At 40.0% G+C, this 26,284-nt stretch overlaps 2 protein-coding genes across 7 annotated transcripts in view; one reads left to right on the top strand and one right to left on the bottom strand.

Annotated features, from left to right (window-relative positions):
• The window catches only part of TFDP2 (transcription factor Dp-2), a 172,860-nt gene extending 147,075 nt beyond the window's left edge, over window positions 1–25,785 (top strand). For 5 of the 6 annotated variants that reach the window (XM_043595236.1, XM_043595238.1, XM_043595239.1 and 2 more), the window contains 6 exons: window positions 1,478–1,624; window positions 4,898–4,966; window positions 17,323–17,474; window positions 20,832–20,998; window positions 25,268–25,373; window positions 25,585–25,785. In XM_043595236.1, the coding sequence (XP_043451171.1) occupies window positions 1,478–1,624; window positions 4,898–4,966; window positions 17,323–17,474; window positions 20,832–20,998; window positions 25,268–25,373; window positions 25,585–25,768 (825 nt within the window). In that variant the 3' untranslated portion in view covers window positions 25,769–25,785. The remainder of the gene's footprint in view (window positions 1–1,477; window positions 1,625–4,897; window positions 4,967–17,322; window positions 17,475–20,831; window positions 20,999–25,267; window positions 25,374–25,584) is intronic. The other variant, XM_043595237.1, reaches the window with a different exon arrangement.
• LOC122491912 (ATP synthase subunit s, mitochondrial-like) lies at window positions 14,251–16,106 on the bottom strand. Its single transcript, XM_043595242.1, has one exon. It carries the CDS (start codon window positions 15,787–15,789, stop codon window positions 15,154–15,156), a length of 636 nt encoding a protein of 211 aa, XP_043451177.1. The 5' UTR covers window positions 15,790–16,106; the 3' UTR covers window positions 14,251–15,153.
• Window positions 25,786–26,284: the final 499 nt, after the last annotated feature.

The following is a 26,284-nucleotide window of genomic DNA, read 5'->3' on the forward strand; positions in this document are numbered from 1 at the left end:
TGGGACAGAGAGAGACAGAGCATGAACGGGCGAGGGGCAGAGAGAGAGGGAGACACAGAATCGGAAACAGGCTCCAGGCTCCGGGCCATCAGCCCAGAGCCCGATTTTATTTTTTTTTTTAATGTTTATTTATTTTTGAGACAGGGAGAGACAGAGCATGAACAGGGGAGGGTCAGAGAGAGAGGGAGACACAGAATCTGAAACAGGCTCCAGGCTCTGAGCTGTCAGCACAGAGCCCGATGCAGGGCTTGAACTCACGGACCGCGAGATCATGACCTGAGCTGAAGCCAGATGCCTAACAGACTGAGCCATCCAGGCGCCCCAATATTATTGTTATTTCTAAACTGTCAGAATTTCAGGGTTTTTTTAAGTTTATTTATTTATTTTGAGAGAGAGAGAGAGAGTGCGCGCACAAGCTGGGAAGGGGCAGAGAGAGAGACAGAATTCTGAGCTGGCTATACGCTGTCAGCACAGAGCCCAACATGGGGCTCAAACTCACGGTCCATGAGATCATGACCTGAGCTGAAATCGAGAGTCAAATGCTTAAGTGACTGAGCCACCCAGGTGCCCCTACAGTGTCAGGAATTCTAATATTTACACTCAGTTCTATAACTTAAATCTCCTATTTATATAAGTTTAGTTCTGTACTTAAATGGATTCAGTGTACTCCAGCATCCTTTATTATCATGGCATTTGATTGATTGGATTTTGTTCTTAGGAACTGCTTGTCCACAATAAAATGGACTTTTTCCACAATCTAAGTTGAAACAGTCTCTTTCACTGAGAAAATCTTGCTGCCATTAAAAACAAAACAAAACAAAAAATCAGCTGAAGTAAACTGTGTTTTAGTGCTCTATGTAATGATGTTTTGTGCAAGTTCCCTGTTTTCATTGTAGACTAGTAACAGTTTGCAGATCAGTACTAGTCCTTGAACCACATACTTGGAAGCACTGTTCACCTAGAGCTTGAAACATGCATTCTTTTCAGAGTCTAATATCCTGCCAGACAATGCAGGGTTTCAGCCCACTTTAACATTACCCCTCTGATATACATACTGTTGTCATGTATGTTAGTTCTCTATATATTCTTGATTCCACAAGATGTATTGTTTTATACAATGAGGTTAATTGAGATATACCCACAGATTTACCTTTCAAGTGGTCTTCATTCCACATACTGTGTCTCCAAACTCCCATCTTAGATCCTATCCGTCTTTATTCTGCTTAAAGAAGGCCCTTTAGTGTTTCTTAATTTAGATCTGTGGGTGTCATAATCTTTATTTTTGAGATTGTTTTATGTTTTAGATTGTTAGGAAGTATCTTTATCTCTTCTTTACTTTTGAAGGGTATTTCACTGGCTATGGAATTCTTTAAGCACTCTAAAGGTACAATAATAATAATATTAGTTAAATATCTTAATATCCTGTGACTATATCTTAACCCTTGAAGTTTATCACTCATTAAAAATTATTTTTTAGCAGGCCTATGACCAGAAGAATATTAGGAGAAGAGTTTATGATGCTTTAAATGTGCTAATGGCAATGAACATAATTTCAAAGGAAAAAAAAGAAATCAAGTGGATTGGCCTGCCTACCAATTCTGCTCAGGAATGTCAAAATCTTGAGGTAAGTGAGCAAAATCTGTTTATAGATAGTAGTTTGCTTTATTTTACATAAGAGGCATTTTAATTTAGAAATACATATTAAAATATTTCTAATTGTACATGTATACCATGCCTTTTTTTCCTTTTTTTTTAAGCAGACTCTTCTGTGTAGGATTTTAGAACTAGAAGGAGATTTAGAAAGATGTATAGTTTGACTGAATTCCTGATGAAACTGAGGGACATAGAAATTAAATGACTTGATTTTTACTGTTCTTTTACTGTTTCTCTTAAGTTTAATTCTGAGCACTCTATACAATAGATTTTTGATAATTCATGAATAGAAATAATATTTGATGAAATGCTTGCTGTATAGATTCCCCCCCCCCCCCAAAAATAAATAGGATCAAACTGGCTGTTCACTTCTTGTGTTTAAACTTTTATCTTTGATGCATAGGGGCACTTGTACCCCAATGTTTATAGCAGCACTCTCAACAATAGCCAAATTATGGAAAGAGCCTAAATGTCCATCAACTGATGAATGGATAAAGAAATTGTGGTTTATATACACAATGGAGTACTATGTTGCAATGAGAAAGAATGAAATATGGCCCTTTGTAGCAACGTGGACAGAACTGGAGAGTGTTATGCTAAGTGAAATAAGCCATACAGAGAAAGACAGATACCATATGTTTTCACCCTTATGTGGATCCTGAGAAACTTAACAGGAACCCATGGGGGAGGGGAAGGAAAAAAAAAAAAGAGAGAGGTTAGAGTGGGAGAGAGCCAAAGCATAAGAGACTCTTAAAAAGTGAGAGCAAACTGAGGGCTGATGGGGGGTGGGAGGGGGGGGGTGGGTGATGAGTATTGAAGAGGGCACCTTTTGGGATGAGCACTGGGTGTTGTATGGAAACCAGTTTGACAATAAATTTCATACATTTAAAAAAAAAAAAAAGGTAAGAAAAAGAAATAAACTTTTATCTTTGACCCTAGAATCCGTAACAACCAGATGGTATTTCATTGGTATCTTTATCACAAAGGATACAATGTTCAGCTTGCATGAATTTTGGGATGATGTTTGCAGAAACATTTTTATTCCATTAACTTTAATCATTATAGAAAATCTGTCCTATATGAGCATGTGCCCCAACCTACTGATTTTAAATTGGTTTGACATAATTGTACTATCATGGCCATAAATTGAGGTTACCTATAGTTTCTGGAGATAAATATGGTCAGTTTCATGTTTTTCTCCATCCCTTTTTTCCCTCAGCAAATCAAAACTTATTTGGTATTATTATACTTGTAGATGGAGAAATTAGACATTCATCAAAAGTTATGGGATGTTATACATACACTACAGTGGAAATAACCTCTCTTTCTCTTTCTCATGCAGTGGAATTTGAGGATCATTTTTATTGCCAGTAATATTAAGCTGATAACAAAGACTCAATAAGCAAAAATCTTTTAGCAGTTCCTGCATGTTTACCCAAAGATTATATGAGACAAAATCTCTGACCCCAGGAGCTTTCATTCTGATAAAAGGAAAAATAGTCAAAAGGAGTTACCAAAACTGATTGATTACTCCTGTGAAAGACATATGTACAGATGCTCTGGAAAGGGAGATAATGGAGGGCTTTTCGAAGGAAAGAAGAAAATCGCTGAGCTCAGTTATGAGGGAGATGTAGGTGTTTGCCCAGAGGCTTAGGGCAGGGAGGGCCTTCCAGAGGCCCCGCATGGGCTGTTCACAGCTGGGTGTGAGCAGAGTGCAGGCAGGGCTAAAGGGGATAGCTTTCTAAGTGCGAGGCTTTGGGACTTGATCCTGTAAGCAGTGGAAAGAATTATAAAGAGGGCTGATAGGACACATTCTAAGGCATCACCCTGCTGGTGGGTTGAACTGATGGAAGTTGAACTGATGGAAGATGAGGAGGGAAATTGAGGGGGTGGATTGGAGATGTTTTGAGTCAAGTCAGTGGCCTGAAGTTGGAGAAATGTTTTAGAGGTAGAATCGATACATCTTAGCCTGGTGTTAGATGGGGGGCATGAGAGGCAGGTAGTGGCTGGGCCTGGCCTGTCCCAGCTGTAGATACAGATACAAAGTCCTACAACATCTTTTCAGATATGGAAAGCCACACAGATTTTCGAGTGAATGTTAAGTAATTTGGGATGAAAGTGGTATAGTGGTTAGAGGATGAGAGGATGCTCCCGGTGCATACTAGAGTAGATACAGAGCAAATAAGAAACATGCTTGTCATTTAAAAAAAGAGGAGGTGGGGAGCATCTGGGTGGCCCAGTCAATTGAGCACCCAACTTTGGCTTAGGACAAGACCTCACATTTTGGGAGTTTGAGCCCTGTGTTGGGGGCTCTCTGCTGTCAGCTCAGAGCCCACTTCAGATCCTTTCTCTCTCTCTCTCTCTCTCTCTCTCTCTCTCTCTCTGCCCCTCCCCCATTCATTCATTCTCTCTCTCTCAAAAATAATTTTTTTTTTAAAAAAGGAAACATGGTTGGAGTAGACAAGAAAAATGTTATATTTGATGTCATTGACTTTTGCCCAAAGACACAGTGAGGAAGTCATCTGAGAGAAAATTCAGAAAGAGTGAGGAAAATAATGGTTGTGTGAAGCTGGGAAATTTGCCCCATAAGCATGTTCCTTACTACAGGTTGGAATCGTGTATTGAGTATGCAGGCTAATTGTATTAGGAGCTATGCCCACTTAAAAGTCAGTTAAACTGCGATCTTAAATGAGATCTTCCCTGATTCTTTACGTGAGGGGCTAATGTAGCAAAATAATTAATAATAGAGTCTCTGGAACCAGGTGGCTTAGGTTCAAATCCTGCCTCTTGCCACTTAGTAACTGCGTGACCTTTGGCAGTTCCTTAACCCTCGACACCTCCGTTTCTTTACATGCAAAACGCAGTACTTCTTACTTCATAGGGTTTTGTGAAGATGAATTAAGATAATGTGTGTAAAGTGCTTGGTTGAGTTGCTGGCACCTAGAGTAAGTATTCACTAAATGTTAGCTATTACTCTGATTAGAACTTGAGTAACAATAGCAACAAGTACTGCATGCCAAGTGTTCGTTAAGTGGATGGATGTCATTATAGATAATAGTTGCCACAATTCTGCTATCATGCCTACTTGCTTACCCTAACCCTAACCCTGCTCCTCAGTAATGATATTGGTAGTTAAAATGGATGGAGGTTGAAGGAAAGTTCTTGATAACTCAGATAACTGAAAGGTAGGCAGTACTTTATACTCCACGTATGCTCATGTTCTTTCATAACCCATGTTTTAAAGATCGAGAAGCAGAGGCGGATAGAACGGATAAAGCAGAAGCGAGCCCAGCTGCAAGAACTTCTCCTGCAGGTAAAGATGTCGGGATAGTTTTCATTCTCTTCCCTGCCTGTATTCTGCTGCTCTGCTTACTTGCTTTTAGAGTCAGTGTATAATACTTTGGGTGCCTTGAGTAGTGCCTGATGGGACCACATTAGGGCAACCCCTCCACATCTGAGCTCACCACCTTCTCCATGGTCTAGCTTTACGAAGGTTCCACCTCTCACCATCGTCATGGCTCCCTGGCAGCTCACTTGCCCTGTGTGTGACTTATATATGCAACAGTTTACTTTTGATACTTATTCTTACTCTGAACAGAAACCATATCAGGAGTCCTTTCCTGTGTGTTTATTATGTTAGCCCTGATTTGGAATGTCAAGAAGTAAGACTGCTTACACTTCAGGCTCTTTGAGTAAAATAATCAAATCCACCTGTCATACTTATTATCTGTAAATAATAGAATAACATGTAATGATTCATTAAGCTTCGTAGAAATACCAAAAGCTAAAATGCCTTTCTTTTAAGAAAGTTAATTTTTATAGTGTAATAAGGATCCCTATATTTATAGTGTTTTGGATAATTGCCTGGAATTTGAAGTTTTTTTCAATATAATAGAGCCAATGTATAAAGTCATGTGAAGTAGAATCACATGTAATTTTTTAAAAATTTATTTTTGGTAATTGCATTTGCTACGAAAATTCACTTTGAGTAGTACACTGGGGTCATTTTCAGTGCAATCAGAAACCCTTTTTAAAATGAGCCAGAGGGTCTTTATGCTTTTTTTTTTTTTATCAGCAAATTGTCTGTATATGAAGAGTTTTCAACCACTCCTAAAATCCACTTTGATTTGACAAAAGTTAGATCCTATTTAATTTTTGATGTAATCCACTTTTCAGAAATAAAGGTAACAAGTTACCAAATATCGTAGCAGGTTTTTTTCTTTCTTTCTTTTTTTGCAGGTTTTTTTTCTAAAGCACTCCCTTTGTCTAATGGACACAATATGGTTAGGTACTTTTAAATATTCCACATTTTTGTTTTTTACTTTCTAGATGCTAATATTTGTTCATTTGTTTCACGTTCATGATACACGAGAGCAGCAAGAGAAGACCGTTGAGCCCTTGCAGGGGCCTATGTATAATCTGAGAAGGAAATAGGAAAGGAAGTAGGGCCGGGAGAGGAATAGCCCCAGACAGAGCAGAGATTGCCCAAACACAGCAAGCCCCGGAGGTGATGTTTCCACCCTGATTAGGGCATTTCTTTCTTCCTTATTGTTCCGTGTCTGCTTTTCACACTGAACCCCATTGGACCTACCTGAGGAGCTAGTGCTGGAGCAAGCATTTTATGTATTTTTCGTACAGGATTTCCAATAAGGTTGTATTTGAAGATTGTATTCTGGGAGCGCCTGGGTGGCTCAGTCGGTTAAGTGCCCGATATCACTCAGGTCAGGATCTCATAGTTCGTGAGTTCGAGCCCTGCATCACGCTCTGTGCTGACAGCTCACAGCCTGGAGCCTGCTTCAGATTCTGTGTCTCCCTCTCTCTCTGCCCCTCCCCTGCTCACACTGTCTCTCTTTCTCTCAAAAATAAACATTAAAAAAAATTTGAGGCTTCTGGGAAGATGGCGGGGTAGGAGGACGCTGAGGTCACCGCGTCCTGTGGATCACTTAGATTCCACCCACATCTGCCTAAATAACCCAGAAAATTGCCAGAAGACTAGCAGAATGGATTCACCGGAGGCAAGCGTAGACGAGAGTCCACGGAAGAGGGTAGGAAGTGCGGAGAGGCGGTGCACGCTCCACGGACTGGCGGGAGGGAGCCGGGGCAGAAGGGCAGCCCGCCGGCAAAGCAGAGCCCCCAAGTCTGGCTTGCAAAAGCGGAGGGGCCAGATGGAGTGTGTTCTGACAGCAAGCGGGACTTAACATCTGGAAGGTTATAAGTTAACAGCTCTGCTCGGAGAATGGGAGGGCTGAAGGACAACGGGAGGGAGAGTTGTTGAGCCCCGGATGACAAAGTGCAGCTTGGCGGGGACCAAGGCTCTCGCCAGCGCCATCTCCCTCGCCCATCCCCCAGCCAAAATCCCAAAGGGAACCAGTTCCTGCCAGGGAACTTGCTTGCACCGCGCAAACACTGAACACAGAAGCTGTGCTTCTGCGGATCCATCCCTCTGGCGGCGGGTCTGACTCCCTCCCGGTGCCGCAGGGCCCCTCCCGAAGTGGATCACCAAAGGAAAAGCGAGCTGAGCCTGCCCCTCCCGCCCCTGTGCACCTTGCCAATCCACCCCAGCTAATACGCCAGATCCCCAGGACCACAAACCTGGCAGTGTGCAAGTAGCCCAGACAGGCCATGCCACCCCATAGTGAATCCCACCCCTAGGAGAGGGAAAGAGAAGGTACACACCAGTCTGACTGTGGCCCCAGTGGTGGGCTGGGGGCAGACATCAGGTCTGACTGTGGCCCCGCCCACCAACACAAGTTATTCAAGACAGCACAGGGGAAGTGCCCCGCAGCCCCGCACCAGTCCAGGGACTATTCAAAATGACAAAACGGAAGAATTCCCATCAAAAAAAGTCCTGGAAATAACGACAGCTAATGAACTGATCAAAAATGATTTAAACAATATAACAGAAAGTGGATTTAGAATAAATCGCTGGGCTTGAAAACAGTATAAAGGACAGCAGAGAATCTATTGCTACAGAGATCAAGGGACTAAGGAACAGCCAGGAGGAGCTAAAAAATGCTATTAATGATCTGCAAAATAAAATGGAGACAACCACGGCTCGGATTGAAGAGGCAGAGGAGAGAATAGGTGAACTAGAAGATAAAATTATGGAAAAAGAAGAAGCTGAGAAAAAGAGAGATAAAAAAATCCAGGAGTATGAGGGGAAAATTAGAGAATTAAGTGATGCACTAAAGAGAAATAATCTATGCATAATTGGTATTCCAGAGGAGGAAGAGATAGGGAAAGGTGCAGAAGGGGTACTTGAAGAAATAATAGCTGAGAACTTCCCTGATCTGGGGAAGGAAAAAGGCATTCAAATCCAAGAAGCACAGAAAACTCCCTTCAGATGTAACTTGAATTGATCTTCTGCACGACAATATCATAGTGAAACTGGCAAAATACAAGGATAAAGAGAAAATTCTGAAAGCAGCTAGAGATAAACGTGCTCTAACATATAAAGGGAGATATATAAGACTCGTCTACTGACATTTGTCAGGCCAGAAAGGAATGGCAGGAAATCTTCCATGTGATGAACAGAAAAAATATACAGCCAAGAATCCTTTATCCAGCAAGTCTGTCATTTAGAATAGAAGGAGAGATAAAGGTCTTCCCAAACAAACAAAAACTGAAGGAATTCATCACCACTAAACCCAGCCCTACAAGAGATCCTAAGGGGGATCCTGTGAGACAAAGTACCAGAGACATCGCTACAAACATGAAACCTACGGACATCACAATGACTCTAAACCCATATCTTTCTATAATAACACTGAATGTAAATGGACTAAATGCGCCAACCAAAAGACATAAGGTATCAGAATGGATAAAAAAACAAGACCCATCTATTTGCTGTCTATAAGAGACTCATTTTAGACCTGAGGACACCTTCAGATTGAGAGTGAGGGGATGGAGAACTATTTATCATGCCACTGGAAGTCAAAAGAAAGCTGGAGTAGCCATACTTATATCATACAAACTAGACTTTAAATTAAAGGCTGTAACAAGAGATGAAGAAGGGCATTATATAATAATCACAGAGTCGATCCATCAGGAAGAGCTAACAATTATAAATGTCTATGCGCCGAATACAGGAGCCCCCAAATATATAAAACAATTACTCACAAACATAAGCAACCTTATTGATAAGAATGTGGTAATTGCAGGTGACTTTAATGCTCCACTTACAGAAATGGATCGATCATCTAGACACACGGTCAATACAGAGACAAGGGCCCTGAATGATACATTGGATCAGATGGACTTGACAGATATATTTAGAACTCTGCATCCCAAAGCAACAGAATATACTTTCTTCTCGAGTGCACATGGAAACTTCTCCAAGATAGATCACATACTGGGTCACAAAAGAGCCCTTATAAGTATACAAGAATTGAAATCATACCATGCATACTTTCAGACCACAATGCTATGAAGCTTGAAATCAACCACAGGAAAAAGTCTGGAAAACCTCCAAAAGCATGGAGGTTAAAGAACACCCTACTAGAGAATGAATGGGTCAACCAGGCAATTAGAGAAGAAATTAAAAATATATGGAAACAAATGAAAATGAAAATACAACAATCCAAACACTTTGGGATGCAGTGAAGGCAGTCCTGAGAGAAAAATACATTGCAATCCAGGCCTATTTCAAGAAACAAGAAAAATCCCAAATACAAAATCTAACAGCACACCTAAAAGAAATAGAAGCAGAACAGCAAAGACACCCCAAACCCAGCAGAAGAAGAGAAATAATAAAGATCAGAGCAGAAATAAACAATATAGAATCTAAAAAACTGTAGAGCAGATCAACGAGACCAAGAGTTGGTTTTTTGAAAAAATAAACAAAATTGATAAACTTCTAGCCAGGCTTTTTAAAAAGAAAAGGGAGATGACCCAAAAGATAAAATCATGAATGAAAATGGAATTATTACAACCAATCCCTCAGAAATACAAGCAATTATTAGGGAATACTATGAAAATTTATATGCCAAAAAACTGGGCAACCTGGAAGAAATGGACAAATTCCTAAACACCCACATGCTTCCAAAACTCAATCAGGAGGAAATGGAAAGCTTGAACAGACCCATAACCAGCGAAAAATTGAATCAATCATCAAAAGTCTCCCAACAAATAAGAGTCCAGGACCAGATGGCTTCCCAGGGGAGTTCTACCAGACGTTTAAAGCAGAGATAACACCTATCCTTCTCAAGCTGTTCCAAAAAATAGAAAGGGAAGGAAAACTTCCAGACTCGTTCTATGAAGCCAGTATTACTTTGATTCCTAAACTAGACAGAGACCCATTAAAAAAAGGCCAATATCCCTGATGAATGTGGATGCAAAAATTCTCAATAAGATACTAGCAAATCAAATTCAACAGCATATAAAAAGAATTCTTCACCATGCTCAAGTGGGATTCATTCCTGGGCTGCAGGGCTGGTTCAACATTCACAAATCAATCAACATGATACATCACATTAATAAAAGAAAAGATAACCATATGATCCTGTCAATCGATGCAGAAAAGGCATTTGACAAAATTCAGCAACTTTCTTAATAAAAACCCTCGAGATAGTCGGGATAGAAGGAACATACTTAAACATCATAAAACACATTTATGAAAAGCCCACAGCTAACATCATCCTCAATGGGGAAAAAGTGAGAGCTTTTTCCCTGAGATCAGGAACATGACAGGGAGGTCCACTCTCACTGCTGTTGTTTAACATAGTGTTGGAAGTTCTAGCATCAGCAATCAGACAACAAAAGGAAATCAAAGGCATCAAAATTGGCAAAGATGAAGTCAAGCTTTCACTTTTTGCAGATGACTTGATATTATACATGGAAAATCCGATAGACTCCACCAAAAGTCTGCTAGAACTGATACATAAATTTTGCAAAGTTACAGGATACAAAATCAGATGTACAGAATTTCTGATGTACAGAAATCAGTTCCATTCTTATACACTAATAATGAAGCAACAGAAAGACAAATAAAGAAACTGATCCCATCCATAGTTGCACCCAGAAGCATAAAATACCTAGGGATAAATCTAACCAAAGATGTAAAAGATCTGTATGCTGAAAACTATAGAAAGCTTATGAAGGAAATTGAAGAAGATATAAAGAAATGGAAAAACATTCCGTGCTCATGGATTGGAAGAAGAAATATTGTCAAAATGTCAATACTACCCAAAGCTATCTACAGATTCAATGCAATCCCAATCAAAATGGCACCAGCATTCTTCTCGAAACTAGAACAAGCAATCCTAAAATTCATATGGAACCACAAAAGGCCCCGAATAGCCCAAGTAATTTTGAAGAAGACCAAAGCAGGAGGCATCACAATCCCAGATTTTAATCTCTACTACAAAGCTGTAATCATCAAGACAGCATGGTATTGGCACAAAAACAGACACATAGACCAATGGAATAGAATAGAAACCCCAGAACTAGACCCACACACGTATGGCCAGCTAATCTTTGACAAAGCAGGAAAGAACATCCAATGGAAAAAAGACAGTCTCTTTAACAAATGGTGCTGGGAGAACTGAACAGCAACATGCAGAAGATTGAAACTAGACCACTTTCTCACACCATTCACAAAAATAAACTCAACATGGATAAAGGACCTGAATATGAGACAGGAAACCATCAAAACCCTGGAGGAGAAAGCAGGAAAAAAACCTCTCTGACCTCAGCCGTAGCAATTTCTTACTTGACACATCCCCAAAGGCAAGGGAATTAAAAGCAAAAATGAACTACTTGGACCTTATGAAGATAAAAAGCTTCTGCACAGCAAAGGAAACAACCAACAAAACTAAAAGGCAACCAATGGAATGGGAAAAGGTATTTGCAGATGACATATCGGACAAAGGGCTAGTATCCAAAATCTATAAAGAGCTCACCAAACTCCACACCCGAAAAACAAATAACCCAGTGAAGAAATGGGCAGAAAACATGCATAGACACTTCTCTAAAGAAGACATCCGGATGGCCAACAGGCACATGAAAAGATGCTCAACGTCGCTCCTCATCAGGAAAATACAAATCAAAACCACACTCAGATAACACCTCATGTCAGTCAGAGTGGCCAAAATGAACAAATCAGGAGACTATAGATGCTGGAGAGGATGTAGAGAAACGGGAACCCTCTTGCACAGTTGGTGGGAATGCAAACTAGTGCAGCCACTCTGGAAAACAGTGTGGAGGTTCCTCAAAAAATTAAAAATAGACCTACCCTATGACCCAGCAATAGCACTACTAGGAATTTACCCAAGGGATACAGGAGTACTGATGCATAGGGGCACTTGTACCCCAATGTTTATAGCAGCACTTTCAACAATAGCCAAATTATGGAAAGAGCCTAATGTCCATCAACTGATGAATGGATAAAGAAATTGTGGTTTATATACACAATGGAGTACTACGTGGCAATGAGAAAGAATGGACTATGGCCCTTTGTAGCAACATGGATGGAACTGGAGAGTGTTACGCTAAGTGAAATAAGCCATACAGAGAAAGACAGATACCATATGTTTTCACTCTTATGTGGATCCTGAGAAACTTAACAGGAACCCATGGGGGAGGGGAAGGAAAAAAAAAAAAAAGAGGTTAGAGTGGGAGACAGCCAAAGCATAAGAGACTCAAAAACTGAGAACAAACTGAGGGTTGATGGGGGGTGGGAGGGGGGAGGAGAGGGTGGGTGATGGGTATTGAGGAGGGCACCTTTTGGGATGAGGACTGGGTGTTGTATGGAAACCAATTTGACAATAAATTTCATATATTGAAAAAAAAATTTGAAGAGAGTGTTCTGCAGCTTAAAAGAAAATAAAAAACAAACTTGAAAGCTGACGGTTTATTCCTGTGCTCCTCCTTGTGGAATTCTCCCTTCTGAGATCTGGCCTGCCAGGCACTGGCTTCTAACCCACACTGTCACTTTCTCTCCCCAGCTGCCTCTGCTGTCCCTGTCGTTGCACTGTTTCCCACTAGCTCACAGTCTCTCACCTCTGTGCCATGTCGTCCTTAGATTTCCTCAAAACCTTCATGGAACATTTTGGAGCTTACTTTTTGACATAATGTTACTAAAAAAACCTTTTTTTTTATAGTATGTCTGTAATTATCTGTTTATCAGTAAGAATGGTACTAGGCACGATCACCCTCAGGTATGTGGGACGTTTACATCCCTAGATAGCCTTCATAAAGAATGAATTTGAGGGGTGCCTGGGTGGCTCAGTTGGTTAGGAATCTGACTTACTCTCAGGTCATGATCTCACAGTTTGTGAGTTTGAGCCCCAACTCTCTCTCTCTGGCCCTACCCTGCTTGTTGTCTCTCTCTCAAAATAAATAAATAAACTTAAAAAAAAAATAAAAAGAATCAAATGGAATATTTTTTCTCTGCTTATCTTTGTACAGTGAGCACTATTTTTTTTAATGTTTATTTATTTTTGAGAGAGAGACAGAAAGTGAGTGGGGGAAGGGGCAGAGAGAGAGGGAGACACAGAATCTGAAGCAGGCTCCAGGCTCCCAGCTGTCAGCACAGAGCCCGAAGCGGGGCTTGAATGCACAAACCGTGAGATCATGACCTGAGCCAGTCAGACACTTAACTGACTGAGCCACCCAGGTGCCCAAGTGAAAAAGTACTATCTGGTCTTCTGGTAGACAGACATACAGCTTATTTCCTGCTAGTGTTTTGTTTTTCTCTCCTTCATCAAATAACATTCATGAAGTTGTCATAGAAAGTAAATTAAACACATGCCTGAACATTAATAATTTGCCATGGCAAAGCTAGCTTGATTTTTAAGAAGTTAATGTCACACTTCACTGACATCACGTGACACAGGTAAATTCTACTTACCTGCCACCACCTCTCATTTATCCTTGGAAGTGTAGGAAAGGAATGGCCTGAGTAAATTACACCTATAAGTAATCCAGATATCCCATCCATACAACTGTCCTTACCAGTCCTGAAACCTTTTCCAGGACCTGCTAATAGTGCACAACAAAATGAATGTCTGAACACACCTGAAACTGTTCAGCCTCTGAAATTGCTGTTAATGAGCCTGGAAAAGAACAAAAGGCTGAAGGAAATCAATCAAAGGGCAACAAATAAGGAAATCAGTCCAAAACAAATGGGAGTTGATTCTTCTTTTTTCTATCAAAGTAACATTGTGTATGTTATTACTGCTCTCTTCACCTGGAAAATCTCTGATGCTGTTCAGTGTACATAACAATGAACAGTGAGTGATAAATATATAATAACTCTTATTTCTTACTGTTTATATTCCCTCCTATACTGAGACCCTCTCGTGGCACTAGGGCCACAAAGCTAGGCAAAGTATGAGAGCATCTCCTGAGATGCTTTTTCTAGTAGAAGGGAAGAGAATCTAGGCAGAAGTATTCAAACATTTCATTCTCTTTTTTTTCTGCATCATACAGTGTTCATTTTAAAATTATTTCCAGCTAAGGTTCTATTCAAAACTTTATATTCAAGAACCAGACATACAGAAATCCAGAGACAAGTTGACCTATAATTAACAATAATAGAACCAGGGCCATTTCAGGCAGGTGAAAATAAAGATCTGTTTTTACCTATTTGTGATACTCTTTATCACTGCTTTCTAGATATAAATTGAATTTTATGTTTATACTTCTTTTTGATGTCCCTTGAAGTCATAGGAAGCAGTACCCAACATATATGGCGAAATTTAAATTAGTTTCTAATTGGCATGTCAAAATTTTTGGTTTAAAGCAATATTTTAATTTAAGCAAAAAGTATGATCTTCATGACTATTTCCTTTGTTCTACTGCAGTTGGCAAACTATTTGAATTCAGCCAAATATTTATGTCTAGTTTTAATAAAACACCTGACTAAGCTTACAAAATAGACAAATTAGTCAGAAACTATTCGTTCAGAGAAAGGTGTAGGTTATAAAGAACAAAGGAACGTAGCGTCATGAGAAATGAATGCAAATCCTGGGAAGCAATATGGATGCCTCAGCAACCAATGACTGCCTTTCATAATTCATCAATGAATCTGAAACTTAGCTTTCAGTTTTTCATAAATATACATTTATAGTAACATGCTTCAATAGCTTTAAAGTAAAATGTAACATTAACATAAATTACTGATAAAATACAATAAAGAATATCTGTGTTGCACATTTAAATCACTTTAAAGAACTCTGTCAGTATCTACATACTGTACTGATTTCTATATAAAATGAGGAACATATTAGAATTAAACTGCTACCTTGTTTCCATTTTTCCTAGAAGGATTTAATGTATATATATTTTTACTTCCAACTTAGTAACTTCAGTGAGTCATATCTGAATATTTATTTTCTACATGATGGACTCTGCTTCTGTAATGTCATGATTGGATATCCTTAGGGTCTGTTGATGATTATAGAGTATTTATGATGTTTAGGATCAACAATTTCAAATAATACTTTATGTTGAAATACGATACTTTATGTTGAAATACGATACTTCTTGAATATGATTATTTTACTTCAAGTCTAATTTTAGTTCCAGAGAAGGCAGTGCTGTCTTAAAGGCTCGGATAAGGTTTTCTTTTTTTCTTACTCCAGGAAGATCACTTAACAATAAATATTTCAGGTTTCTTGAGTGATATAAAGCAATGATGCCTTTGTCTGTGACATTCCCACATGAAATTATTTCCATTTCCAGTACGCTCTTTTGTAAATTTTCAAGTTTACCAAGTTTCTCCAAATAGTCATCCTTGATATAATGACACTTGCGTAGCCTTATTTTTTCAACATGGTGTAGGCCCTCCATGTAATCAAATCCAATGCTCATGATACAAGAGTCAGTGGCATCAATTGCCTGAATCTTGTACTTGTCCAGAGGTCCTGTGGGGAGGCGGTTGTAGTCCTTCTGCCACCTCTCCTGGCCGTGGTAGCACACCATGGCCCCACAGTGCAGCAGCCACTCCGATGCTGCCCTTTCAGGTCCCACATCCCTGATGAGTTCGTAATCCACTTTATGAAACACTGCATTCAACCAGCCCCAGAAGTATCTGCAGTCACATGACCATGGGAGTTTCTTTAAGCCACACAACTGCTGGGAAATTTTTCCAAACAGCATCATTTGATGGCATTGGAGGAAGGGCAGACATTTCATTCTTTTTCTCAGGTTTACAGTAATAGCATATTCTTTTCAACATTAAGTAAATTAAGCAATAAATACAAAACAGCCCTCATTCTTCAGCAGAAAATAACGATATATTGATAGTATTTGATGACATTTGATAGTACTGACAATGATAGTTTTTTGATAGTGATTGATATTGATAGTGATTTTTGGACACACTGTTGGGGCTAGAATAAATTGGTGTCCCATCTGTTTTGTGCATTTTAAGAGTAAATGTTCCCTTTCTTTTTTTTTAATATTTTAATGTATATTTACTTTTTGAGGGAGAGAGAGACAGAGCATGAGCAGGGGAGGGGCAGAGAGAGAGAGAGGGAGACACAGAATCTGAAACAGGCTCCAGGCTCTGAGCAGTCAGCACAGAGCCCAACGCGGGGCTCGAACTCAGGAACCATGAGATTGTGGCCTGAGCCGAAGTCAGAGGCTTAACCGACTGAGCCACCCAGGCACCCCTAAGATAAAAATAATCTTAATCAAACTTTTGTTAAGGCTCTAAACCTAAGATCAACAATCCTAGGATAAGATTGCTGAAACATAGAAAGTACCTTAAATTCATCCCTACTGGGTGAGAAGATGGGACACACTGATGGAATGAATGGATCTGACTTTAGGAGCATTTAAAACCACTCTGTTTCATGAGCAGATGGAAAAGTTGAATTGCATGGTCTTTCTAGCTGTGGAATTCTATGATACATTTGCCTTATTAAAAGGGAGTGGGATGGACATTCATTTCTTTGACTTGCAAGTAATGGTTATATTAAAAGTAGCAGCAAGATTCAGTATAAAGGTTCAGGCCTTGATATATCTTATAAGTGCTAAGCCTCAGTTTCTTATCTGGAAGATGTCAGGTGGGGAGCTGGTTGACCCAGATTCCAGCTGTGCCCTGAGGCTGTGGAGTCTGTGGAGGTACCCTAGGAACCTAAAGGGTGAGCGAGGGCAGAGATCAGCTGAGTTCTGGACTCCCTGCCCCACTGCACCAGCCAGAGCAACGCTACTTTTATATAGTGGGTTTTATGTAGTGGGTGTCCCATAGATTTCGTGTGAAGAAAGGATGCTGTGGCTTTATATAGTTGGCTTTATCCCTGAGCTAGACTGTCTGAAAGCTGTATTGAACCCTAAACTCCCAAGAGTCTGTGTTAGATAAATGGAAGATGTAAGTTCAACTTAGTGTCATTCTCTCTGCGTCACTCTGAGTTGGAGGCGCTATGGGGCTCTCCCAGATTTGTAAGATCCTGTTTCTGTGGATGGTGGAAACCATGGGCCCAATTATTTACATTAGGATGATGTTCACCATCATTTAAACGTAATTTTTCCCTTGAAATGTATCTGAGTTAGATCATTCTAATCTTCTTTCCTAAATATTTAATTTTAATGAACTCATAGGTGGAAGGCCTTATTAAATACTCTAATTTTAAACTATTTCTTAAATGCATTTATTTTAACTCACTTAATTCTAACTGATTTATCCACATCAAATGACCATATTCCTTTTATTGATCATTACAGCAAATCGCTTTCAAAAACCTGGTTCAGAGAAATCGGCAAAATGAACAGCAGAACCAGGGCCCTCCAGCTCTGAACTCCACCATTCAGCTGCCATTTATAATCATCAATACAAGCAGGAAAACAGTCATAGATTGCAGCATCTCCAGTGACAAGTGAGTGGAGAACTAGGGGAAGAGAGTAGGGCCGGCCTCCTGGTAATGTATTCCCGTCATTTGCAACATAAAGAAGGGTGTACTTCCTAATGTGAGGCCTCCAAGGCTGACGTCCTGGGGCAGGAGAAACACCTTTGCAGACATGGAGCATTCTTCCTCACTCACTCTCTGCAGCCCTTTTGTGTGCCTGGCACCGTTCTGCCCATGCTAGATACATAATAGAGCCTGGAGCCCAGGCAAGATGCGCACATATGTACGCTTATGTGCTAACTCTGGGCAAGTAACTGCCTGAAAGTAGACCATGCGTGAGGGCCTGGGACAAGGTAAGGTCACTGGTGATTCACTTTCCTCATTTATTGTAGAAATACTATACATGAGCGCGCGGCATTAAAGCAATTGTTTCTTTGTTTTGCTGTACCGTGGTTGAGTGTGCTTCTGTTTATTAATTAATGGACATGAAAATGCTAGATGCATTCTCTGCTTTCTTTTTTTCTTATTTATTTTATAACTAGAAGTTTATACCTTTTGACCACCTTCAGCTATTTTACACACTTCCCACCCTCACCTCTGGCAACCACCAATCTGTTCTCTGCATCTATGAGTTCATTTTTATTTTTTAGATTCCATACATAAGTGAAATCATACAGTATCAGTCTTTCTCTGTCTGACTTACTTCAGTCAGCATGCCTCAAGGTCCATCCACATTGTTGCAAATGGTAGAATTTCCTTCTTTTTTATGGCCAAATATTCCATGTATACACCCCCACACCGCACGCACCACATTTTCTCTATCTATTCGTATGTCAGTGGACAGTCAGGTTGTCTGTGTCTCTTGGCTATTGTAAATAATTCTGCAGTGAACATGGGGGTGCAGATGTCTTTGTGAAAAAGTGATTTTATTTCCTTCAGATATATACCCAGAAGTGGAATTACTGGATCATATGGTAGTTCTATTTGTAATGTTTTTACATTTTAACTAAGATTGATGATACTTATCATAGCAAGTGAGAAGTAGCAGTTTTAGAAAGTACTGCTAAGAATTAGTTTGTAATTTATTTTACCCTTCATGAAAAAGCAGTGGACTTTAGGCTGCAACTGGGGTCCTGAGATAGTGAAGGGAATAGGGTGTAGAGGGAGATAGATCCAAGTGTGGATTGTGGCTCCCCCCCACTTAGCTGCATCCGAGCAGTTTTCTGAAGAACTAAAAGGGATGATTCCAAGGCCTCTATCACATGATGGCCTTGTTGTGAGGATTAAATAAGATGGTGTCTATAAAGGATCTGACCCAAGGCAAGCCCTTTATAAATATTTGCTGCTGTTACAAGGAGTCAGTATGTAACTTATTGACCAAATTGGGATTCATTTTAAAGCGAAAGAGGGCTCAGTAATTACATCAGTACCAGGGGCATGGCCCAAAACTGTCCGCGGAGACTGGGACCTCTGGTCTCCTCTGAGCTACAACATTGCCCTTGGGCTTGGCCTTGTCTTTACCACTCTTTTCTAGGGCAGTGTTGCTTCCCTATTTATCTTGATGGCATACAGAGATTCTAGGTCACTTAAATAAGAAGGTGCCAAAAAGAAAAAGAAGAAGAACAGTGAGCAGGGATTTCAAAAGTATTTGATAGTTAAGACCCTAGACCCCATTAGAAATAGGGACCCAGTAGGCTATGAAGTCAGAATCTCCATTTTTCAGTCTTTCCTCTAGCTACAGTTTTTTAAACTCTCTGAGATCTGGTGCTTCTTCCACAAAAGTAAGAATTACAGTATTTAACTTGCAGATTTTCAAAAGTTGTAGATAAAGTCTTAAAGGACCTAGCCCACTGCTCAGTAAATGGTGCATGACGGTGTTATTCACACACTTGTAAATCTTCACAAGAACCTACATCTAAAGGGACTGTGTTAACATATTCTCATAAAACTGAGAATCCTAGAGAATGTTTAACATATTTTTAGGAGAAACACACTTAGAATTCTACTTCCTCTCTCCAGTTACCTCTTGTTTTGTGAGGGATTATTAAATTCTCTTCATCGTTTAGTCTTCTAAGTCTAAAAAGGGTAGCAGGAATATCTGGGAACCATTGGTCTCAGGGAATTATAGATTCTGTTCACCCCAGGCTAGGGCCTGGTAAGATTTCCATCCGTGGGTGGTTACTGACTCCTGCCTTTGCCCGGCCCTTCCCTGAGTAAGGGGAAGAGGCTCTGAGCTGCTTGTAGAAACTTGTTATTCAAGGTAGGTCCCTAAAGCCTTGTCTTTCAGTTACTTTGATGATGCAGTCTTTCCCCCTTAATTAGCCTGGAGGCTTTTTCATGTAGGGGATTAAATTTACAAAGCCGTCTGTTTTTAACCTATGCCAAGGGTCATCCCTATGACAGGCACACACTTAAGATTTTCTGTGTTTTGTGGGTTTTTTTATGAAAATTTGTTAATGTCCTTTATTCAGCTTTATATTCTTCAGATTATTTAAACATGGCATTTTACTTTCAATTGTAATTTTTGCCCTGATCTAAAATCTAGCATAAATAATTTTTACCTTCATATGATTTTAATTAAGAATTTTATGACAGCATAAACCCACCATTGTCCAAAAACATTTCATCTGCACTCTGTCCCTGTAGGGTTGAGGCCTGTAGGTGAAGGTGCCCTTGGGCCAAGCCCAGGAGTCAAAAGGACCGTGTTCTCCTACATTAACCTTTTTTTTTTTTTTTTTTTTTTTTTTTTTAAGCATGTATCAGGTAGCCGGGCATCCTGATTTGGTAATTTTCAAGAACATTTGGGAAAATGTGCTATATATTTATGTGGTACTTTTTCCTTAAGATATTTCACTTCTTAGGCTCTTAAGACAGGATTTGAGTTTTGGTTCGTTTGTTAAAAGTCTTCCATTTATTACTTGTCTAAAGTATGGTACAGCTAACACTTGATTCGTGAACATGAAGTAAGCATTCAAAATGGTTTTCTTTCTCAAACCTAATATAGGCCAATTCATAGTAGGGATGTCTTATATTAAACTGGAAAGGCTTTCTTACTATTTTACCTTTTTGAAAAAGCTGAAGGCAACTTTGAATAGTGCTAGATTTAGACCAAAGTTTCTGACCCCTGTTTGCAGCAGCTTAATGAGGGCTGAAGTTTATGGACTCCTATTGTCTATCATAAGAAAGTTGTTTTAATTGGGCAAGTGGCGTGTTTGAGATGTCATTCCCCTGAACACAGCAGAATGACTCTTACTGCTCTGAACGATAAGTTTCGAGTACTGAGGATGAATTTAGGCCCTCATTCTTTTATATAATGTACAGAGTACAGCACTGTGCAGATGTCCTCTATGCCACTGAAACACATTCTAACTTTGTTTTCTGATGCAGGTTTGAATATCTTTTTAATTTTGACAACACCTTTGAGATTCATGATGACATAGAAGTACTGAAGCGGATGGGAATGTCCTTTGGCCTGGAGTCAGGCAAATGCTCTCTAGAGGATCTGAAACTTGCTAAATCACTGGTGCCGAAGGCATTAGAAGGTTATATCACAGGTATGTTAATTAACACTTTCACACGTTGTCCCTGATTAAATGCCAAACCCCGACCTGTTAAAACCTTCCTCATAGAAAATTAAAGTCCATTCTGTGTCCTTCCCTGCCCCTTTAAATGTAACCATTCTCTTAAATTTCTTTTTTATCATCACTTGCTTTTTTTAGAGATACAAACATATAATAAATTGGAAACAATTTATTGTTCAGTTTTACCTATTTCTCCCCTTTATGTAAATGGGATCATAGTGATGCATTCTTTAGACATAGGGGTTTTTTCCACTCCACATCATGTTCTTTTCATCCATCCACATGATTTCATGTAGCTGTAATTCATAGATTTTTACTGGTCTGTAGAATTCTATTCTATGACTATACCATGATTGATTTGTTCATTTTACTGGTGATAAGCCTTTAGTTTTGTTTCCAGTTTGTTGGTGTTCTGAAGCAGTGCTGCTTTGAACCTTCCTCTAGCGATAACCTAGTGCACGCATGCCCGCGTGTAGCGTCCGATTGCTGGGTCAGAGGCACCTGCAGCTTCAGCTGTACCAGATGATGCCAGAGCCTTATTAGCTTGATTTCACAAGTTACATTCTCACCTACAGGATGGAAGTGTTCTGATTTCCCAATCAGGTGGATGTGAAATGGTATCCTAATTTTTTTTAATTGAGGCTTAATTCACCTACCGTAAAATTCACCATCCGATGGTACGTGCAGTTCAGTGGTATTTCGTATATTCACAAGGTTGTGTAGTCATCACTAATTCTGAAACATTTTTGTCACTTCAGAAGGAAACCCCACACACATTAGCACACTCCCCACTCCTCCCAGCCCTAGCAACCACTAATCTACTTTGTCACTACGGATTTGTCCATTCTGGATATTTCATATAGATGGGCTCATAAATATGTAGGCTTTGTGATGGACTTCTTTGACATAGTATTATGTTTTGAAAGTTCATCCATGCTGTAGCATGTGTTAGTACTTCACCCCCCTTTTATTGCCATTCTATGAATAAAAGCGTGTTTCATTTATCCATTCACTAGTTGGTAGACATTTGGATTGTTCCCACCTTGGGGCTGTTATGAATGATGCTGCTATAAACATTCTTGTACAAGTTTTTGGGTGATCATAAATTTTCACTTCTGTTGGTTGTATACCTAGGAGTGGAATTGCTGGGTCATATGGTAACTCTATATTTAACATTTTGAGTTACTGCCAAACTATTTTCCAAAAGCAGTTGTACCATTTTATAAGCCTACCAGCAGTGTGTGAGGGTTCCATGTTGCCCACATACTTTTCATTTAGATGTTATTGTCCATCTTTTTTATTATAGCTATCCTTGTAGACAAAAGGTAGTATTTTACTGTGGGTTTATTTTGCATTTTCCTGATTACTAATGGTGTCGAGCATCTTTTTTGTGTGCTTATTGGCCCTTTGTGTATCTTCCTTGCAGAAGTGTCTGTTCAGATCTTTTGCCCATTTTTGCATCAGGTTTTTTATTTATTATTATTATGAGCTTTAAGAATGTACTGAGTAGGGGCACCTAGGTGGCTCAGTCAGTTGAGCATCCGACCTCGACTCAGGTCATGATCTCATGGTTCGTGTGTTTGAGCTCTGCGTCGGTCTCTGTGCTGACAGCTCAGAGCCTGGAGCCTGCTTCGGATTCTGTCTCTCCATCTCTCTCTGCCCCTCCTGTGCTCATGCTCCGTCTCTCTCTCCCTCAAAAAATAAATAAACATTAAAAAAATAATAATAAAAAGAGTGTACCGAGTATACTAGAAAACAAAAGCGGTATGTTTTGCGTGTTCTAGAATTCATATTTTTTTCACTGATTCAGAAATCTTTATGATTGTCGTAATTCTTAAGACTGTGGTATATTCTGCACATATAATTTGGATGCATAAACAATGCTTTCTGCCTTTGCTTTTTGCTAGTTTCCTTCAGTATTACCACCTAGAATGTCACATCACTTTCTGAAGGCATTGTAATATTAGCTCTAAGGTATATTAAATCAAATATAAGCAAAGAGGTAGTTCTTATTTTTTTTAAAGAGTTTATTTTTAAGTAATCTCTATACCCAGTGTGGGCCTCGAACTCACAACTCCAAGATCGAGAATTGCATGATCTACCACCTGAGCCAGCCAGGTGCCCATCATTCTTATTTTGTTTTATGGTTTTGGCCCTTTGGTCAAAACACAAGAGTTTGTTGATTGAGATTTGGCTTCTGTTGGATTTGGTTCTTAAAACTGGCACCATCCACCTGCTGCAAGTGTGATCCCTTCTTTTGCCCCTCAGTCAACTCGCTCCATATCTTCACCCCTCCATGCTCCTTTCTCCTCCCACCACCCCCCCCACCCCAGAGTAGGCCCTGCTGTTTTATTAGCAGCCCAGTCATACTGGCAGTCCAGCAGGGTCTGAAGAAAGGGCTTACTCAATAAATCACCAGAACTTTATTTTAACTTATTCTCAGTGAAAAGGCACAGGGCAATTAGGCGGGCTCTGTGGTTTTGATCTCTTTGTGACCTCATTTGCAGACTGGGATGTAGACTTTCTGGTTACTTTAAAAGAAGAAATGTGTGCCTTTAGTGTGCAGAGGGACAGAATGGCTCTTGAGTAAGATTGTGAGAACTATTGTGTGGATCTTATGATAATGTGAAAGAAATGTAGGCTTTTCAAAGCCATTGTGAAAAAGAAAAATTTAATGTGGTATGCACTTGGAAACAAGTAAATAGCTGTCTTCTGACACAAAGTTTCCATATATACTAATTAATATTCACCACAGGATTCTGGCTTTAATTTCATCTTGCACAGGCTTGTTCTTATTTAATATATTTAAAGTCTGCTATTCCTCTTAGAATTGAATTTTTTTTTTCCACAGCTGCCTTAGCCTCTAAAGAAAAGGTTCACACAGCCATTCTAAAATTAATCATTCAGTATCCTTTTTTCCTACATAGGAAGCCTCTCACTTAGTCAGACAGTACAAGGATAGCAGGGTTCCTAAGCCAGTCCATAGAGTGGTGGGGGCTTTTTTGTTTTGCTTTGTTGTTGTTTTTGCACAGTAATTAATTACCAAACAATTTCAATTAACTCTAATAAACGTTCATTACTAGGTTATACTTTCTGAGTATACATTCAGTCTTATTTTGTAATGTCATGTAAGTCAAAGAATTTCTTTTTAGGAATACATTTTTTATTATTTCTTCCACCTCTTTTGTAAACTTACTGTTGGAAGAGACTATACTCATGTCATACCTTCAGTAACATTTAGATCTTACATGTTCCAGTCACTGCCTTCTTTGAGCTAATGTTCTGGATAATGTGACAAGTATTAAATAAAATTACAATAAGAATTTATCAGGGTTGTGATTGGAGAAATATGGTATATGCACAGAAAATAAGATTGCAAGGATATACTTTTCTGCAGACTAAAACAGTAATGCCTGTCTCACCCCCGTTAAAAATGTGACTGGGTAACATAAGGGCTTTTAACGCAGGGCTGGTTTGGGCCACCTGGGTTGCTCAGTCATTTGAGTGTCTGACTCTTGATTTCATCTCAGGTCATCATCTCGTGGTTGATGAGACTGAGCCACGTGTCAGGCTCCACACTGAGCCTGGAGCCTACTTGGGATTCTCTCTCTCTTTGCCCCTCCCCTGCTCACACACTCTCTCGCTCTCTCTCAAAATAAATAAATAAATGTTAAAAAAATAAGATAAAGGCTTGTTTGAGTTATAAAGCCAAGGATACCAGGATAAAGAATGGATCGTTGATGAGTAATAGCCCTGAGTTCACTCAGGGACATGTGAAAAGATGGTACAGTGGGGGTTTTAGCAAACATGTATGTGTCTGTCCTTCTTTACCTGTTTCTGATTTGACTTTCTTTTTACCCACTCCTGGCTTGACTTTTAACACCAGAGTCTTTGGTGGTGAGGCCAATAGGTGTCCAGGAATAGTTCAGCAATCACTGTACTCTGAGCTACCCTCTCCAGGTGTTATTTAAGAAAAAAGAATGGGTGTCTGTGATTGGTTTAATTTGAATTGTTCCTCACTGTAGTCTGCCTTCCTGTATTTTCTTCCTGTTCTTATATCCTAGAAATTTCTTTTTTTCCACTCTGAAGAAACCTGGGTTCTCCCCGGGGCAGGAGACTTACCTAGCTGTGATTTAAATCAGGCTCGTCTCCTTACTTGTCTGTGCTTCCTTAAGACTGTAACAGCAGCAGCCACAGAGCTCTCAGCGTGCCTACATCTTCTGTTTTTGTTTTTTCCTGTAGATATCTCCACAGGACCTTCTTGGTTAAATCAGGGACTACTTTTGAACTCTACCCAATCAGTTTCAAATTTAGACCTGACCACTGGTGCCACCTTGTCCCAATCAAGGTACGTATTTTTTCAGGGTTAGGAAGAGAAGCCACGCGGCCCTGACCCTCCCCGTGGGGGAGAGCAGGTGTCACTGCCGTCCCAGGTCTCGAGCAGCTTTTGGCAGAACTCCCCAGTGGCACCTCCTTTCCCATGTTTTGATTCCTACATTTTACAGTGCTTAAAACATTTGCCACATTAATGAGCTTCTGTGTTTTTAATCATTTGCTAGCGTAAACCAAGGGTTGTGCTTGGATGCTGAAGTGGCCTTAGCAACCGGGCAGTTCCTTGCCCCAAACAGTCACCAGTCCAGCAGTGCGGCCTCTCACTGCTCTGAGTCCCGAGGCGAGACCCCCTGTTCCTTCAACGATGAAGACGAGGAAGATGACGAGGAGGATTCCTCCTCCCCAGAATAAAGCCAGGAGAAAACCCACGTTTTACTAGTTGATGCTCATGTGTGTTTTTAGTGTGAGCTCTTGTTTTTGAAATGATTGCTTCAGTCTTTGCCTTTGTTTGCACTGTGTGTTCAGTGAAAACTAGGGAAACACAATAAGCAAATTCTGTGAAGGCTGAGAGGATTGAGATGAAAAAAGCTAACATAGCGTGAACGAGAACTTTAAACAACAGAGCAATAGATCACACCGCAGACAAAGCGGTTTTCTGAGGTGATAGAGGGGACAGTCCCTAAGGAATTGGCAGCATGAATGAAGCTCGTTTATCTTCCACGAGGTGGGGTCTTTGTGTTCCCCCACACCCACGTAACCCTCCTTAGAATCAGGATTGCTGTAATGAACAGTCCTTGACATCATGTTTGTCGTGTTTCTCTTCCTTGCCTGGGCTGCCTTTTACAAGCAGAAATGAACGTGAGAAGATCCCAGTGCGGGTGAGCGGGACAGCGCAGGGCGGAGGTGGCAGTCCTCGTGGTGTGAGGA

This window comes from Prionailurus bengalensis, chromosome C2 (assembly GCF_016509475.1).
Source record: "Prionailurus bengalensis isolate Pbe53 chromosome C2, Fcat_Pben_1.1_paternal_pri, whole genome shotgun sequence".
In the NCBI taxonomy this organism is placed as follows: Eukaryota; Metazoa; Chordata; class Mammalia; order Carnivora; family Felidae; genus Prionailurus; species Prionailurus bengalensis.